The 17,568-nt window shown below is 34.1% G+C and overlaps 1 protein-coding gene and 1 pseudogene across 1 annotated transcript; both read left to right on the plus strand.

Annotated features, from left to right (window-relative positions):
• The first annotated feature begins 3,423 nt into the window (after positions 1-3,423).
• Positions 3,424-8,986, plus strand: LOC143585885 (amino acid transporter AVT1A-like). Its single transcript, XM_077067562.1, has 11 exons — positions 3,424-3,575; positions 4,542-4,825; positions 4,922-5,136; positions 5,564-5,587; positions 5,687-5,867; positions 5,956-6,172; positions 7,096-7,231; positions 7,316-7,481; positions 7,945-7,988; positions 8,508-8,570; positions 8,833-8,986. The coding sequence occupies exons 1-11, from the start codon at positions 3,424-3,426 to the stop codon at positions 8,923-8,925; spliced, it is 1,575 nt and encodes a 524-aa protein (XP_076923677.1). The 3' UTR covers positions 8,926-8,986.
• A 4,444-nt stretch (positions 8,987-13,430) lies between these two features.
• On the plus strand, positions 13,431-16,388 carry LOC143585886 (actin-like; annotated as a pseudogene).
• Positions 16,389-17,568: the final 1,180 nt, after the last annotated feature.

The raw sequence follows: 17,568 nt of genomic DNA on the forward strand, positions 1-17,568 counted from the left end.
AAAAGTGAAATTACTTTGTTTATTACGTTGTGGTCGTAATCTTCAAAACCAGTTTCATCCCCACTATTGTAATTTTGGAATATTTAATTTTGATAGTTAACAGTGGCCACAAATCAATGATTTGAGTATCAGTCAAGTGTTTCAAATTCTATGTATATGAAGTAAAATACGAGAATACCCTTTCTATTAATATGCAATAAAATTATAAAGCCAGTAATTACAATATTGCCATGTTGAATCTAAGCCATAGATCAAACTAAATCAAGGGTTATAATTAACTTCTCACACTTCTCACAATAAATTCACTTCTCTCTTGAACCATATATATATATAAAAAATAGCAAACGTGTAATTGTGTGTGATTGATCAAATATACTTGCTACATGTTTACTTGTTTATGTGCACATTCGCATTCGGAGAGGTCCAACATATCCCCTTGTATAGGGTTCTCATTACTATTTACCCGTACCCGATTCGCTTGGCAACGGTCTTATTATTACTTGCTCATGGTTGATTTACCGGCGCCCGATTCGCTTGGCAATAGTTAATTGACACCTTGCTTGTTCATGGTTTGATTTACTTACCGCATTTATTACACTTTACTTATTTCTTTTATTTATTATATTAACATATTTTTAGTGTCATAAACTGGTGATAAACTCATTCAACATGTGTTGTTGACAAACTCTGTTTTCTACGCATATGCAGATTGCTATTGAATTGAAGTTGAAGTATAGACACTTAGTAAGACCTTAGGGTTTTAATAAAGACAATTAATATTTAAATCTTGATTGAATTACATGTATTAAATTATTGGTTTGTATTGTGAACATTTGTGCACTATATTTGAAATTAATTAACTTAATAGATATCGTCACATTTTATTTATGATAATATTTTCGAGCTGTGAGCAATCGGATCACGTCCCGGCATTTCCGCCTTAGGTTGGGGTGTGCGATACCAGGTGAGTTCATACTTTTCATATTTGTTTTCCGGAAGAAAACACCAAACACTTTCGTTATTTGTTTTTGGGAAGAAAACACCAAACATTTTCATTACTTGTTTTCGAGAAGAAAACACCAAACATTTACATTACTTGTTTTCGGGAAGAAAACACAGGCATATTCTTATACTGGTTTTCTGGAGGAAAATGCAGTGACTCATTTTAATTTTTTGTAATTTCTTATGTATCACAAGTGTGTACTAGATGCCCTCTATATCACATAAAGTCCTTACATTTTTTGAACCGTTAGAAAGGGGATTCTTGCGGGGTAATATTGAGTAGTATTACTGGGTTTAACAAACCCCACCCGGGCTAGTCGCACTAGCACTATGGGAATGTCATAAAACGGGTGTTCTATTAACCAAACTATATATGCCAGTGTCAACGATAGACCTAGTAGGAAGGCATACATCTTGTCAGCTTTAGTTCAACTGTCTAGTAACTTGTAAATGAGTTACCTACCCTGGTATATTTTGAAATGTGCTAAACCTACATATACTATATATACTACTTTTTTCCTATAACATATGAGCTCACCAACCCCTTGTTGACCCTTGAGTATTTATACTTGCCCAGGTTGCTAGATGTGCTAAGGAGGGGTTGCATTGCATATGTTTGGAGTCACACTTATCACATGAATTTTTATTTTACATTGTTTACAATTGAGGGGTTGTGCGTGTTTGAGCACATGGTTTTTTGTTTTTAAGCCGTTTACTTTAACGCTTCCGCAAAAATTTTGAACTGTTTGATTTGCTTTTGTTTTCTCATGTTTGGATGAGACATGAATGATGTTTTAAATATTTTAAAATGGTTGTTTGGTATAACGAATGAGCTTGATTCTGGTATGTCACATGCCTCATGTTAAAACTCCACAAGTTAAAACTTGAGGGTGTTACAGTTTAGAACTGCACGTTTAATTACGCATTTCCAAAATAGGAGTACCCAATGATAGAGGAGGACGAAGAACAACCAAAAGACAAGCATGCCATTGTGATCCATGGCACGATGAACACAATACCACTCCGGATAATCCATGGCATAACCCATAGGAAGACGAGCATGATACCAAGTCGGATCACTCATTTTAATTATGTTTTAATTATGCATCATTACATTTTAATTATGCTTTAGTTTTATTTCAGTTATGTTCTAAGAAATATATATATTCGAACAACTATATTTTCCATCGCTTATATTTAAACAACCATATAAATACCGAACTTGAATCTTCACTTCACTTTCATGTTCACATACATGTTGAAAGTGTCAAATCCTCCCATCCAAATCGTCCCCATAACATTCAAGAATTTTGAGGTAACGATGATAGCTTTGATTGGAACGTGGCTTTCGATCATGTCTTTCCCCTAATGCTCAACAACCAAAACTCTCCCCGTGTTATGCAACAATCAAACCCTTCCCCAGTTATGCAGCAACCAAACCCCCTGGAAGAGGACTTAGAGGCTGAAGCTAGATGATCTTGACATCCTATCAGAACTTTATAACCGAATGCACCTTAGCCATCCGTAGGAATACAATTTTGGTTACGATAACAATGAACTGCCGAAAATCAATTTCAAACCATATGATATGCATGTGGGAAAGAAAGAATGATATGGAATTATGGATTAAAATTCGGATTACTCGTTTTAATTAATTTATGGTTTTGAAATTTACATAATCTTTAATTTTATTTTATGTGTTTTTTGCTTTATTTAGTGTAATATTTAATGCTATTTAATGTTTTTTTAATTATGTAATCTTTAATTTGACAATGAGCTAGTGGTGAAGTGGTAATGGAGAGACTTGGTGAGTCGGTGTTTTATGCGACCCAGGTTCGTTTTATGCTCCCGACATTTAGTTTCAGGATTATGGAAAACTAGGCGAGTAAGTGGCTTTCACTAGTTGGATCATTGAACTGAACATGTTTTATCTTACCGTACTGTCGTGCCTTCGGGCGAGCGTTCATGGACATTGCCCTTAGGTGGGGGTTTTTCCAGATCGAAAGACAAATATATCCCGATATAATGAATTTAGCCAATAACTAATTTGGAGGATTCGTTGCGTAAAATAAAAGAAATGTCATCTTTAATTTAATTTACTTTTTAAAGAAAAGCCGGTCCCACACATACTCACCCTATGTATTTCTATGAAACATGAGTCATAATACCAATCCATCCAAACAAAACAATGATGCTAAATTGATGGTGCGATTTTAACTCGTGAACCGCCACCTTCCAGCTGGTGATTCCCAATTGTTCCAGTATCTTCTACTTCGATAACCACCCCAACTCAGATACTATCTTCCTTCCATATTCGTCAGTCATTTATTATTATTATTATTATTTCACTGCTGCCTACAGCCTGTTCCTCCCAATATTATCATAGCATTAATATCACTAAAATCCCTCGCACACATCCCCATGGCAGACAAAAGAGACGACGATAACGATTACCTTTTGGAGGATAACGAAGACGAAGAAGCTCAGTATGATTATGACGATGACGGAAGTCCTAACTCTTCCTCACGTTCGTCTTCGCATTTCTCGTCTAGTCAATGGCCGCAGAGTTACAAGTTAGTTAGTTACTTTCACCTTTCTTTACGCGTTAACGTTATCGTTGTACACCGTTAACTGCACGTAGTAGAAATAGGTTTAATACGTTTATGATGAAACTGATGCGTAGGTTCGGTTGTGTATTTGAGTTTAATTTGTTAGGTTCTAACTGGTAATATAATTGTATGCTAGGAATAAGTTTGATTTTGAAAATTATTATTCATATTACTGAGATTAATCAGTTTGATGTGTGTGACAAAACTGATTTTGATTATGATATAAGTTGCGGTCAAATGTTAATGAAAGTTAATTGGAATTTTTCTGGCCTAATTTATTATGTTTAATTGGAAGTACCACATCTATAGCTATCTGATTTTTCAGTTAACTTGTTTTACGCTATCCTTGTATACGGATGACGATTTGCATCGTTATCTGCATGTAGCACAAGCTGCTATAGCGGTGCGATGAATTGTGGATTTGTTTCTCTGTTTTAGTTTTGATTCAGGTTATGAGCAGGCGAGTGGAATTAGGTTTAATACGATTATGATGAAAGTATGAAACAATTGATCTATTGTTTAGCATATAAGTTGAACGATGCATAATTTCATTTGTATATTGACTCTAATTTGTTAGGTTAATTGATTCTAAATGATATATTATTGCTGCTGCAATCAGTTGTGAAGGATTGGAGATGGTGTATACAAGTGAAGATAATTGTTTGCAGAAATAAGTTTGATTTTGAAAATTATTATTCACATTTAAGAGACTAAATGTTTGCTGTGTGTGGCAAAACTGATTTTGATTTTCTGATAATTTATGGTCAAAAGTTGATGCAAGTAAATTGAAATGTTTCTGGCCTAATTTATTATGTAATTCGAATCACTGTTACAGTCCAACATCCTATTTAGTATTTACAAGACAAACTGAGGTGATTTGATTGCTGAAAATGGACTTTAAACAGCAAAATGTTATGTTGCTGATTGCAGGCAGACAATTGATTCATATTCAATCACAGCAACACCAAGTTTTGGACTCCTTAAAGATCCTTCTACTATATATTCATCACTATACGACCTTGGTCTTGAAAGTAACTTTGATGCTGATGCAAAGGCTCGGTTGCTGTCTGAATGTGAAAAGCTTTATAGCAAAGAGGATGTGAGAAGAATCTCAAGAAAAATATCTTCATGGTCTGGAAAGGGTTCATTACATGAACAGCTTGGAGAACTTCCCATTAGCTATGGATGTAGCGTTACACAAACTGTATTCAATGGTGACCTCATAAAACAGATTGTACTTTATTATAATGATTGATATGTGATCAACTTTTATCATTAAACTCATTTTCTTTAACTTTATGCTTGAACAGCGGTGAATGTAATGGTGGGAGTGGGGCTTCTTTCTACACCTTTTACGATTGCACAAGCAGGCTGGGTCGGGTTGGGCCTTCTACTCTTGTTTGCTGTCATATGTTGTTACACTGCTTCACTTATGAAACATTGTTTTGAGAGCAAAGAAGGTATTCACAGTTATCCTGATATTGGAGAAGCTGCATTTGGGAAATATGGTCGCCTTATTGTATCTGTAAGTGATATGTGTGCATTTAGACTATAACATTAGTATTGAGCTTACATTAGAAATTGACTTTTATTATAATGATTGATATGTGATCAACTTTTATCATTAAACTCATTTTCTTTAACTTTATGCTTGAACAGCGGTGAATGTAATGGTGGGAGTGGGGCTTCTTTCTACACCTTTTACGATTGCACAAGCAGGCTGGGTCGGGTTGGGCCTTCTACTCTTGTTTGCTGTCATATGTTGTTACACTGCTCACTTATGAAACATTGTTTTGAGAGCAAAGAAGGTATTCACAGTTATCCTGATATTGGAGAAGCTGCATTTGGGAAATATGGTCGCCTTATTGTATCTGTAAGTGATATGTGTGCATTTAGACTATAACATTAGTATTGAGCTTACATTAGAAATTGACTTTTATAATTTGGTGCAGATCATCTTGTATACCGAGCTATATGTAAGTCCACATGGCCCGCATATTCTATTTTAGAAGTAGAAAATGACAAAAATGAAAATAGAAATTGTTTATAATTTGTTTTCATGAATGATATCACAGTCATATTGTGTGGAATTCATTATTCTGGAAGGAGACAATCTTACCAGTTTATTCCCTGGAGCTTCTTTGAATTTGGGCGGTTACGTTCTGGACTCTACTCACTTGTTTGCAGTTATTACTGCTCTCATTCTTGTACCCATTGTGCTGTTGAAAAATGTGCGAGTAATCTCGTACCTTTCAGGTATTTTATGTAAATAATTTTACTTTTCCTTGTATAATACGCTACTTGAAGTTGTATTATTCATTCGAAAGTTTGCATTTTTCTGCAGCTACTGGTGTGTTGGCTACGGCGGCTGTTATTGTTTGTGTGTTTTACTTTGGGACAACTAGTGTTGGATTTCATGAAAGTGGGCAGGTTGTTAAATGGAGCGGTGTACCATTTGCTTTGGGAATTTATGTTTTTTGCTATTCGGGGCATTCTGTGTTCCCTAATATTTACCGCTCAATGGCTGACAAGACCAAGTTTAGAAAGGCGATGATTATATGGTATGCACTTAATATTTTTGCTTTCTTTTTTTTGTTAAAGAGTATTTACTTTTGAAAGGTCGCAGTTTTGACTTGTTTGACTTATCGATGTTTTAGCCAAAAAGGGAATGTGTAAACAGGTTGAAAGTCGCCAAAAGTATAACTTTAGCAAGTATAGCTATTGAATGATTTAGATAATTGTTGTGATTTACATTTCATCCATTAATTATTTTATAGAAAATGGACAAAGATGAAATATGTTGTAGATAGGGCTGTAAACGAACTAAAATGTGTCAAAACAGGTTGAAAGTTGCCAAAAGTATAACTTTAGTGTGTATAGTTATTGAATGGTTTAGATAATTGTTGTGGTTTACATTTCATCAATTAACTATTTTATAGAAAATGGACAAAGATGAAATATGTTGTAGATATGGCTGTAAACGAACTGAACGCTCGACGGACTGTTCTGCGGGTAGTTCGTTTATGTTTGTTTGTTAAAAACGTACGAACACGAATAAGGAATTCCGTTCGTGAACGTTCGGCTATGTGTTCATTTATGTTCGTTCGTTTGCGTACATGATCCTTTATTTGTGTTCATTCATTTAATGCTTTTTATTTTTTAGTTATTATCCAAACATTTACTTTGGGGAACTTTGAACTTTCACACGTTTCTTTTGGATATTAATAGTATGATTGCTATGTCAAGTATTTTTTAAGTTAAACTTGGTTTAGCTTTTGGGTAATTACGTCTGAGGTTTGGGAATTTTCGTTTCCAAATTATGTATATGTCTGTTTATGTATGTTTACGTTCATTTGTGTTCTAAGTCCATTTGTGTGCATTTTGAAAGTTAACGAACGAAAATGTACAAATTCATTTACTTAACGTCTAGATGAATATGTTGTGCTTTTTTCCTGAGATAATATATTTTGGTTTATGATCTCAGTTTTATCTTGTGCGCGCTAATGTATGGGTCTGTTGCTGTTATGGGATACCTCATGTTTGGTGACAGCACATTGTCCCAAATAACATTGAACTTGCCAGATAATTCAATCGTCTCTAAAGTTGCTTTGTGGGTAGTGGTAAGCATCATTATGATATCCTTATTAGTTGTTTTATGCTTATCAAATCTTCTTTGGTGTTTAATATATGTTCTACAAATGCAGGTTATTAACCCGTTCACCAAATATGCCCTGCTTTTGAACCCATTGACTAGTGCCATTGAAGAGTTGTTACCTGCGAGAATCTCAAATAGTACTTGGTTTTATTTTATTCTCAGAACAACAGTAGTGGTATCTACTGTTTGTGTTGCAGTTCTTATTCCTTTCTTTGGTAAGCATCTTTTATATCATTTAGAGTTAGATACGGTTAGTCCTTTTGGTTTGACCCAAATGACCATTTTAGTCCAAAATTATAAATTTGACATTTTTAGTCCAATATCATAATGATACTACATAACCAATTAAATAATCAGCTGTAATAGATAATTTGACCCAAAATGAAATTATGACAAATGTCTATACGGGTCTTGAAACGAAAATAAGAGCATTAAAGAAGGGGTCAATAAGTAGTTCTATCATATCCTTTGATAACCAGGTTTGTGGCATTGGTATGAAACTGTCCAAAACTGTTTATTTGACCCTTAGATAATTAAGCACCATCCACTTTATCCTAACATGTAAAATCTGGTTATTGTGACATTCATGTAATTAGTTCCAAAACAAAATAATTAGATTATAATTTTGTAGCAATATTTATTTTTATAAACTTAGAATCTTCTATGTTATGACTGCAGGTGCCGTGATGGCTTTGATGGGATCACTTCTATGTGTAATGGTGGTAAGTATTAATTATAAACTTCAATCATATTATTTATTTAATTAATTTGTGGACCACTTTATAATTTTTTAGAGCTCACTATCCACTATCATTGACTAATAATTAGTATATTCCAGTATTATTATTTTTATGGCCTTGTAACATCCTTTTAAGAATAGGATTAAAAATTTAGCATCATGATTCCCAAAGTTAACTTAAAAACTTAATCGTTAAACAAATACAAATCATTACTTCAGATAGTGAGTGATTCACAGAAGTCACAAATTTCACACGCTTTACCTTAAAAGATGGATTTTACATAAATTGAAAATCCTTGAGAATACCGAAATTGTTGAAATTGGATCCTTATTGAAAGATTTTGGGCCATACCCATTTAAAATGAATCAGTTTACTAGTCATCTGAAATTCAAAAACCGAAGAAGCATGAATTTATAAACATAACTGTGATCTGTTTTCTTATTTTTCGTATGTGGTACAACAATGTCTCCTAAAATAACTCTTTTCACTGCTTATTAACAGGCAATTGTACTGCCAGCTCTGTGCTTTCTCAGAATTCAAGGGAGTAAAGCAACAACTACACAGGTAAGTTTCTCATCAAAACATTCTTTGATAATTACACTAATTGCCCTCAAAAGGGTATTTTGGTCATTTTTCATAGAACTAACAGAAAAGTAAACGAAATACGGTCTTAGGCCCCAAACTTGTAACAAAATCAAAACCACAAACCCCTAACTTGCAACTTTTAGACCGTAGTATCCAAAAGTGTTACTTTACCCAAACCAAACGGACCATTTATGCAATTAACTCTTCTTTAAGCTATGGTATTCTTTTTTTTGTGATGCAGATTGGTTTGAGTATTTCCATTATTGCGGTTGGCGTCATGTGTGCTCTTGTGGGAACTTACTCGTCGTTAGTGAGTATTGTTACAAACTACTGAGACCTTATGGAGCAGACCAAGCCTACAATGATGTTAGTCATGATGATTTAGCAAGGAGACCGTTATAGGAGATTGTACTGGTTAGACACAGTGCGACGTGTTTTGAGAAGATTTGTTTTATTTGGTTATTTTCTTTGGGGGATTTTTTTTGCTTGTTGGTTTGTTTGCCTGCTTTCTATCTACCTGGTTAAGTTTGTGCATGGAATTGGAGTCTATAACTGGTCATGTACGACCATACAGACCCAATTCCGCGTGGACTGACCAATTTTGCCCTGACTTCGGTCATTATAATATTGGAAATACTTTAAAAGTAGAAAAATATAAGAAATATATAATTTGGTTGAATCTTTGGTAAAATGTGTTACAAAGAGAATTTGCCTAAATTAGATTAGGTTTATAAGTTGGGAAAATTCATTGGTTATTAATTCCATACTTTATGGAAGAGGTAAGGCCCAAGGTTGCACCCTTATTAGTGATGGTTTGACTTGGTTGATACCGCCTGGAAGGCTTGGATTGTATGGAATATGGACTTGCTACCGAACAGAAGGCTTGGCGCACATGGTTTGTACCGAAGGCACTGTTGGTAGTGATCACTCGGCTTGATTGGTGCCAAGTTGTCGAGTGGGTAGTTGTTAGTGAACTCGGTTTGTTACAAATTTGCCCTGTTTGCTCGGCTAGGTGCGACTGGACGATTTAAAATGAGGGCCGTGTTGGTTCACGAACCAATGGTTCGGTTAGTGGAAGGAGGTGGTGGTTCGACTGGGGAGTGTATTGACTAGTTTTCGTTTGTTCCGGGGTTTGCATTGGTCTAGTTTAAGTATGCTTGTTTGAACCCCCATGAACCCAAAAATATTACATGAGCTTGAACACGACCTCAACCCGAAAATTCATACAAATGAATCCAGACACTACATGCATATTCGCAAGTTGATACTTAAACGACTCGTTATTCTTTTTTTTAGGCATTTACCCATTTATTATTTATAAAGTATTTATTTATTTTATTTACATATGCATATAATTATTCGTATGTCTATTAAAAAAGAAAAAAACTGACATACGATATGCATATATAAATAGAATGATACTTAATCTAGTATGCTCTGAAGTTTGGGCTCAAGCTCGTCTAGTAAATGGGCTCCCAGTTTAAGTTGTTAACTAGTGTTTGTTTAAGTTTGACTTGTTTCAAACTTGTAGCGAGTCAATCTTGAGTAGCTCATAAGTGGCTCACTGGTCATTTACACCCCCACATACAAAATCTGAGCCAGATGAGTATTTGTTTGTGTATGGAAATTTGTTAGCCGGAGTGCATTTTGTTGATGAAAAATGATATGATTTTCAGTCGATGTTGACTATTTAAACATAAATACACGGGTAAAGTTTGATACACAAATCAATAGGGGGAAATTCCTAAACGACCATTTTTTAAAGAGAGAAAATTTTCGTTCAATTTTTGAGAAAAAAAATTGTTTTTTTCTTTAACATTGTTTCTCTCTTCCCATTTTCTCTCCATCATCTTCATTATCTTTATCATGAACACAAATATTTGTCTTATGAGAAATGGGCGGTTGATGTATGTGACGATGGTGGTTGATGCATGAGAGGGAGCTTGACGATAGTGGGTGGTAATAGGAAGTTAACCAGTTATGAAAATGATATACCCATTTAAGGGCTATCTAGGTATGATGAAACTCATGACTTACGAAAATTATTGTTTGATTATGAAAGTGTTTTACAGATATATGAGATTTTATAACTCATACAAAGACTATTCGGGTTTGTCGGGGGTCATATTGATATTAATAGATAGATGGATTATTGTTAACCAACACTGATAATATTATATATATATATAGGGAGAGGATCAAGAGAGAACTCCTTCTTAAAGAGAGAATCAAAGAACTAATAATATATATATATATATATATATATATATATATATATATATATAGGGAGATGATCAAAAGAGAACTCCTTCTTAAAGAGAGAATCAGAGAACTAATAAAGAAATATTTTTAATTTAATTAAAAGAATATTTTTAAATTTCCGTTTTTGCCATTATTCTTATATTATGTTACCATTTACTCGAAAAATATAAAAAAAATTAAAAAAAAAAACTCGTTGGAGTGCACATATGCAATACATTGACTTTTTTTATTGCATATGTGCACTAGTGTGTATTTTGATATGTGCAATAATGTTGAATAATTTTTTGTATTGTATTAGTGCAATAGTGTTATATTATATACAAAAATACAAAAAAACAATATAGTGCATATGTGCATTAGTGTTGTATTACGTGTATGCGATAGTTTGTTTCGAGTACAATTATCAGTGTTTGTATTTACATATATTCAAAAGTGTGTATTGTATCATGCAATTGTGTTATATTATATGCAATAAAACACTATCGTATATATGCAATACACATTAGTGCACATATGCACTACATCGCCGGTTTTTTTAGGAACAATATCATCTTATTAGGAGGAAAGAAAAAAAATCACAAAATATTTTTTTAAAAAAAGTTAAAAATAGTTTTATTAGTTTTTATTAGTTCTCTAGTTCTCTCTAGATCCTACCCCTAAATATATATATATATATATATATACACACACACACATACTAGTTTTAGAGCCCGTGTTAATTCAAATATAAAATTATAAGTAAAACAAATAATTGCATAGTGTATATGAAAAAAAAAGTATTACATGCATGCTTGTATCTATACAATGTGTACATAAATTAATTTTATTTATATCATAAAATGATTTTTTAATAAACTTAATAAGAAAAAATGCCCATGCAAAATCGTATCCGAGAATGCTTCTTTTTATTGAAAAATTCATTCTCGGTGTCATATATGTATAATTGAAAGAATTTTGGTTATGAATCAATTTCAAAAATAAGACTTCTCATACGATAGTAGTTCTAACCGCACAGGCTAAATACAAACGAGGCGTTACCTTTATTGATATATTTATCAATTTACCACCTATCAAAGGAAAGTAGGATATTAAATTGTAGCAATGGATGTTCTTCAAGAACTATGTTTTTCTGAGCTACACCATAAAAAAGATTTTGATAAGTTTTAGAGGGCTTCTCGACTTTGTCATAAAGGGATATATAACTCTATAAAATAACCCATTCAATTTTGTGAACATTTTGTTTTATTTGAGTATAGTTTTGCATGACATGCTTCCCATACAACGTTCTGATCACCATTTAAGGAAAAATTAATGTTGACATAAATATTTCAAATTTGATAAAAGTTAGAAGCATTGATAGGCATGGGGTGGCATGTCGAAAGTGTTCGCAATCTTTTCTTAAATTTTAATAGTTGAGGGAAAAATAGTTAATTTGCCAAATCCCGAACCTTTTGATTATTTCAAAAAACGTCCTTAAAAATAAATTTGAAATCCGAATCATGTATAAAATTCTAATTTTCATACTTTTAACATTTTCAAGTCAACATTTTGAACCCATAACAAATTTAACAATAAATCTAGTTTGCATTCCCAAACTTTTAAAAATACTCAAAATTTTCATTTTTGACCCGTAACAAATTTTGACTTAAATGTAGTTAACTTGTACCAAACAATCTATTTACCAACTTTTAACCCATAAAATCAAATTTAAGTTTCACAACAAACCCGAAACAATTTTCATTTGAGAAACATAATTTGTTGTTGATTTTTGGAATTCACCAAGTATTTTGAAATATAAAGTAAAGTAATATGTTAATATTTATATTTACATTTATAAAAATATATAGATATTATATAAATATAGTGTAAAAGGAAAGTGAATAATAATTGATCTATTACATATATACAGTATTAGGGAAAAAATTATGAGAATTAACCAAAAGATAACTAGTCTCTACATTTAATTTACTTTATTAGAATAGGTTGAGATAGAAATATGTAGAGATGGTTTATGCAAGTAATATAGGTGAAGTAAAGAAACTAATGATAGAATAGAAAGAAAAATGGAACGGATGGTGTAGGCTAGCGATGGCCAAATTAAAGTAGTCCGCATTCCTTCGTTTGATTTCCCCTTAACACTCGCCAATTGCAAATGTGATCCATCATCATCATCGATCAATTTTTATTGCACAGGTAAATCTTCTCCAATTTCTTCCGATTTCGGCTTGATTATAATGTGCGTGCATGCATGCATGGCGTTTTGTTTTGTTTTGACGTTATGATCTGAAAGCCTTTTGATTATTATGACCACATTCACCGTTTCAGATTAATTTGTTTGTTTCTAACTGATGTTGTTAATATTTAGATTTTTTAATGTTGTTATAAAACAAATATATTGGTTTTGAATTCAACTAGTAATTAATATATATGCTCCGGTGAATGATGAACATTTAGGTCTCAATTAGCAACATTTTTGTCTTCTGTTTCAAACTTTCGATCAATATATTTATTTAATTTTGTTGATATATAAATCAACGATTCAAATTTGATCTTCTTACATACAGGCATTGAGTTAAGATGGCAGACGGCGAGGATATTCAACCACTTGTTTGTGATAATGGAACTGGGATGGTTAAGGTACCTATTCATTCATTCACACATTTTATTATACACTGTTAGGCCTCAGAACCAACCCGACCATCACATTTTCGTATTCAAGAATTTAATGTTGGTTTTATTATTAAGGCTGGATTTGCTGGTGATGATGCACCGAGAGCAGTGTTCCCGAGTATTGTGGGCCGCCCGCGTCACACTGGAGTGATGGTTGGCATGGGCCAAAAAGATGCATATGTTGGTGATGAGGCCCAGTCAAAGCGTGGTATTTTGACTTTGAAGTACCCAATTGAGCATGGTATTGTTAATAATTGGGATGACATGGAAAAGATTTGGCATCATACTTTCTACAATGAACTTCGTGTCGCCCCGGAGGAACATCCGGTACTACTTACTGAGGCGCCACTTAATCCGAAAGCTAATAGTGAAAAAATGACTCAGATCATGTTTGAGACGTTTAATGTGCCCGCTATGTATGTTGCCATACAAGCTGTTCTTTCACTATATGCCAGTGGTCGTACTACTGGTAAGTTTCTTAATTATGTTGATGTGTCTAATGAGTCAAACAAGCCTGCTTTTAACTCTTAATAATGCGTTAGAAGACACATATTTTTGTAGCTAGGCTAATCCAATCCGGTCCAGACTGGCCCGTTTTAAAATCGATCACTGTCAATCCCAACTGGTTTTAATCAGTTGCATAACACATCCTGACCTGATCCCTTATGACCTATTTTAAAAAATAGAACTGTAAATGAACCGAACATTCAGCTAGAAGTTCGTTTTTTTTAATAAACAAACGAACATGAACAAAATTTTTTGTTCGTTTATTTAAACGAACGACCATGAACAATATTAGGGGTGTAAACGAGCCGAGCCGAGCCCGAGCTCGGCTCGTTTAACTTATGCGGAGCTCGACCTCGAGCTCGGCTTGTTTCGAGTTCTATTTTCAAAGATCGAGCTCGGCTCGTTAGTAGATTTTCAAGCTCGAGCTCCGCTTGTTTACTATGTATTAATTATTTTTTATATAATTATAAGTATTTTTATATATATTTTTTGCTCTTATAATTTTATGTATAACATAATATATATTATTTAGTTATTTTTATTTATTTTTTATAACATTATATATATTAATTAATAATTATTAAATATGCATTTTAAAAAAATATATAAATGATAGGCTAGTTTAGGCTCGCGAGCCTGCTCGAGCTCGTTAAGTGAAGCTCGGGCTCGGGATCGTTTGTTAAACGAGCTTTCTTTTAGGCTCGAGCTCGGGATTGGGCTCGATTAAGCTTGGCTCGACCGAGCTTTTTAACGAGCCGATCTCGAATAGCTTGCGAGCAGCTCGGCTCGTTTGCACCCCTAAACAATATCTCATTCGCTCATTTACGTTTGTTAGTTTGCGTTTGCTTAAGTTGGTTCGTTTACATTGTTAAAATATTCATTAAATTTTAACAAATATTCATTGATTAGTTGTTCAGTTAAAGCTAAACGAATGAACACTAACATGCTCCGTTTGTGCAGGCATTGTTCTTGATTCTGGAGATGGTGTAAGCCATACAGTTCCCATATACGAAGGCTATGCACTCCCACACGCTATATTGCGTTAGGACCTCGCAGGGCGTGACCTGACCGACACATTAATGAAAATCCTAACCGAGCGCGGGTACTCCTTCACCACATCAGCTGAACGAGAAATCGTACGAGACATGAAAGAAAAACTAGCATACATTGCACTTGATTTCGAGCGGGAGCTAGAAACATCTAAAACCAGCTCATCAGTTGAAAAGAGCTTTGAGCTGCCCGACGGGCAGGTGATAACCATCGGTGCTGAGCGGTTCAGGTGCCCCGAAGTTTTGTTCCAGCCATCCATGATTGGAATGGAAGCATGAGACAACATATAACTCTATAATGAAGTGTGATGTGGATATTAGGAAGGACTTGTATGGGAACATTGTTCTTAGTGGTGGGACCACCATGTTTCCTGACAGAATGAGTAAGGAGATTACTGCATTGGCTCCAAGTAGCATGAAGATTAAGGTTGTTGCTCCACCTGAAAGGAAGTATAGTGTCTGGATTGGTGGATCCATCTTGGCTTCTCTTACCACCTTCCAACAGGTTCTTTCTTTCACTCTGATTTTTTTCACTTTTATAAACGTCTTTATCTATCAGTTTAAAATTATCTCGTCTAATCAGCTACCACATCATCTTTAAAAGCACTCATTTTAATTCTTACATTTCTTTATCATCACTGCTTTTTACAATTTTTTGTCATACCGAATATGATTATTTATAAAATATGGTATATTATGTTATGAAAACAAGTACTTTGTTGGTAAAATATTTATGTAAGTTAAAGTATATTGTTGTAAAGGAATAAATACAGTGTATAAAGTTATTAAAATTAGTGGTTAAGTATTACATATTTATATTATTTACCAATTACTACTTATAAAATTTTTAAAATAAAAAATAAATGTGTGCACAAGTCATTAATGTACATAATGTATAAGTTAGTAATACACTCCATATAAATATAAGACAATTAAAAACTCAACTGGCCCCACCTAAGCCAGCCCGGTGTCGCCCTAATGACGGGAGTTTGTCACCCGCGCTTACCCTTTCCACAAACATGCTACCTCACCCACAGATTTGTCACGACCGTGGGGTTTAACAGAGAACTTGTTAAATAGAAAACTACAGTAACAGTTAAACACATATAACTATTGCTTTAACTATGATGCACTAGACGGGTATGTAAGTGCGTATATTTCTCTTTCCCATTATATTTGATTAGATCTGTATGTACTAGTGTTTATGTGATTTTTAAATTTGGATGGGGTTTTGGTGTGGCAGATGTGGATTGCAAAGGCTGAATATGATGAGTCGGGCCCTTCGATTGTGCACAGGAACTGTTTCTAAGCACGAGGAGAAGAAAAACGATTAAAATAAAAAAGTGGTATCATTCACTATTGAGTATTCTGTTTTTCTTGCAGAATGAATTTTCAGTTTCTTTTATTTGTAGTTAATTATACAATTTGCATGCCATTTGTTTTGATATTGTGCCTGTTTTACTATAAAAAGTTGTATCTTTGTTCATTGATATAACTTCAATACAGGGTTTGAACACACAAAATCTTGATTTCATATTTCTAACTACAATTTAAAATTGGATTGAATGAATCTTGCAAAGGCGGGTATTTGTCGTTTAAAATTTGGGCGTATCAGTGCGCCAGAGAAGCGTAGGATATGCCCATGGTCGTCATGTTTGCCACTTAACACTCACGATCGCTCCAATGTTTCATGATGCAAACTGACATGTTTAAACATCCAAATATAAACAACCACCATCATATGTGAATTATAACAATCCATGACATACATATGGATGTAGGTACCGGCGTGGGTGGATCTAACAATATTCTTGGATCAACCGAGCTTAGTGCTAGCGGAAATCACATTAAGCCACCTAAGCGGTCTCGGATCTTGAGATATTATTTTCGGGTGGTTTAAGAGAAAGAAAGAGAGCCGAGAAAGAAAAAGGAGAGGTTGCAAAAGTTTTCTCTTGGATTAATTTACTTCAAAAATGAACACCACTTCTCATGGCATGCTTCCTATTTATAGGGAAACATGCATGAGAAGTAGAATACATCACATGCCCAATGGGCTCTACAACTTATTTCTTTTGGGCCTATTACATTCAATATTAACAACTAAAGCCGAAACATATAATTACAATACAAAAGCCTAAAACAAAATGGGACTAACAATCTCCCTCTAGTCTTTAGTATTGGAACCCGTCGGTGTCGTAATCCAGCCAGCCGTCCTCGGGTAGTGGAAGTTCAACAACTCTTCTAACAAATTTGTTGAAGGCTTCCACTATCCGGTCTGTGTTCTGACGACCGATGTCCTCGACGGTTCCCAGGGGTGAATTGTAGAGCTTCTTGATGTCTTCTATATGTAGCCCCATTAGCTCGTGCTCGTCAAATACGCGAATTTCAGGCAGATCTTTGCAGCGTATGACGGCCTCCCCTGTCGTGTTGTCGAATTCCCAGCCAATGAAGTCTCGGAGGATGTTGCGAATAAAGGGCTCTCTATGATA

The sequence above is a fragment of the Bidens hawaiensis genome, unplaced genomic scaffold (genome assembly GCF_021521415.1).
Source record: "Bidens hawaiensis isolate Kalapana, Puna unplaced genomic scaffold, B.hawaiensis_p1.1 tig00034198_1, whole genome shotgun sequence".
Lineage (NCBI taxonomy): Eukaryota > Viridiplantae > Streptophyta > Magnoliopsida > Asterales > Asteraceae > Bidens > Bidens hawaiensis.

Excerpts from the sequence above, each read along its gene's own strand:
- LOC143585885 (XM_077067562.1), top strand. The coding sequence starts at position 3,424 with ATGGCAGACAAAAGAGACGACGATAACGATTACCTTTTGGAGGATAAC. Across the intron at positions 7,232-7,315 it reads AAGTTGCTTTGTGGGTAGTG|GTTATTAACCCGTTCACCAA; the intron begins GTAAGCATCATT and ends CTACAAATGCAG. Across the intron at positions 8,571-8,832 it reads GTAAAGCAACAACTACACAG|ATTGGTTTGAGTATTTCCAT; the intron begins GTAAGTTTCTCA and ends TTTGTGATGCAG.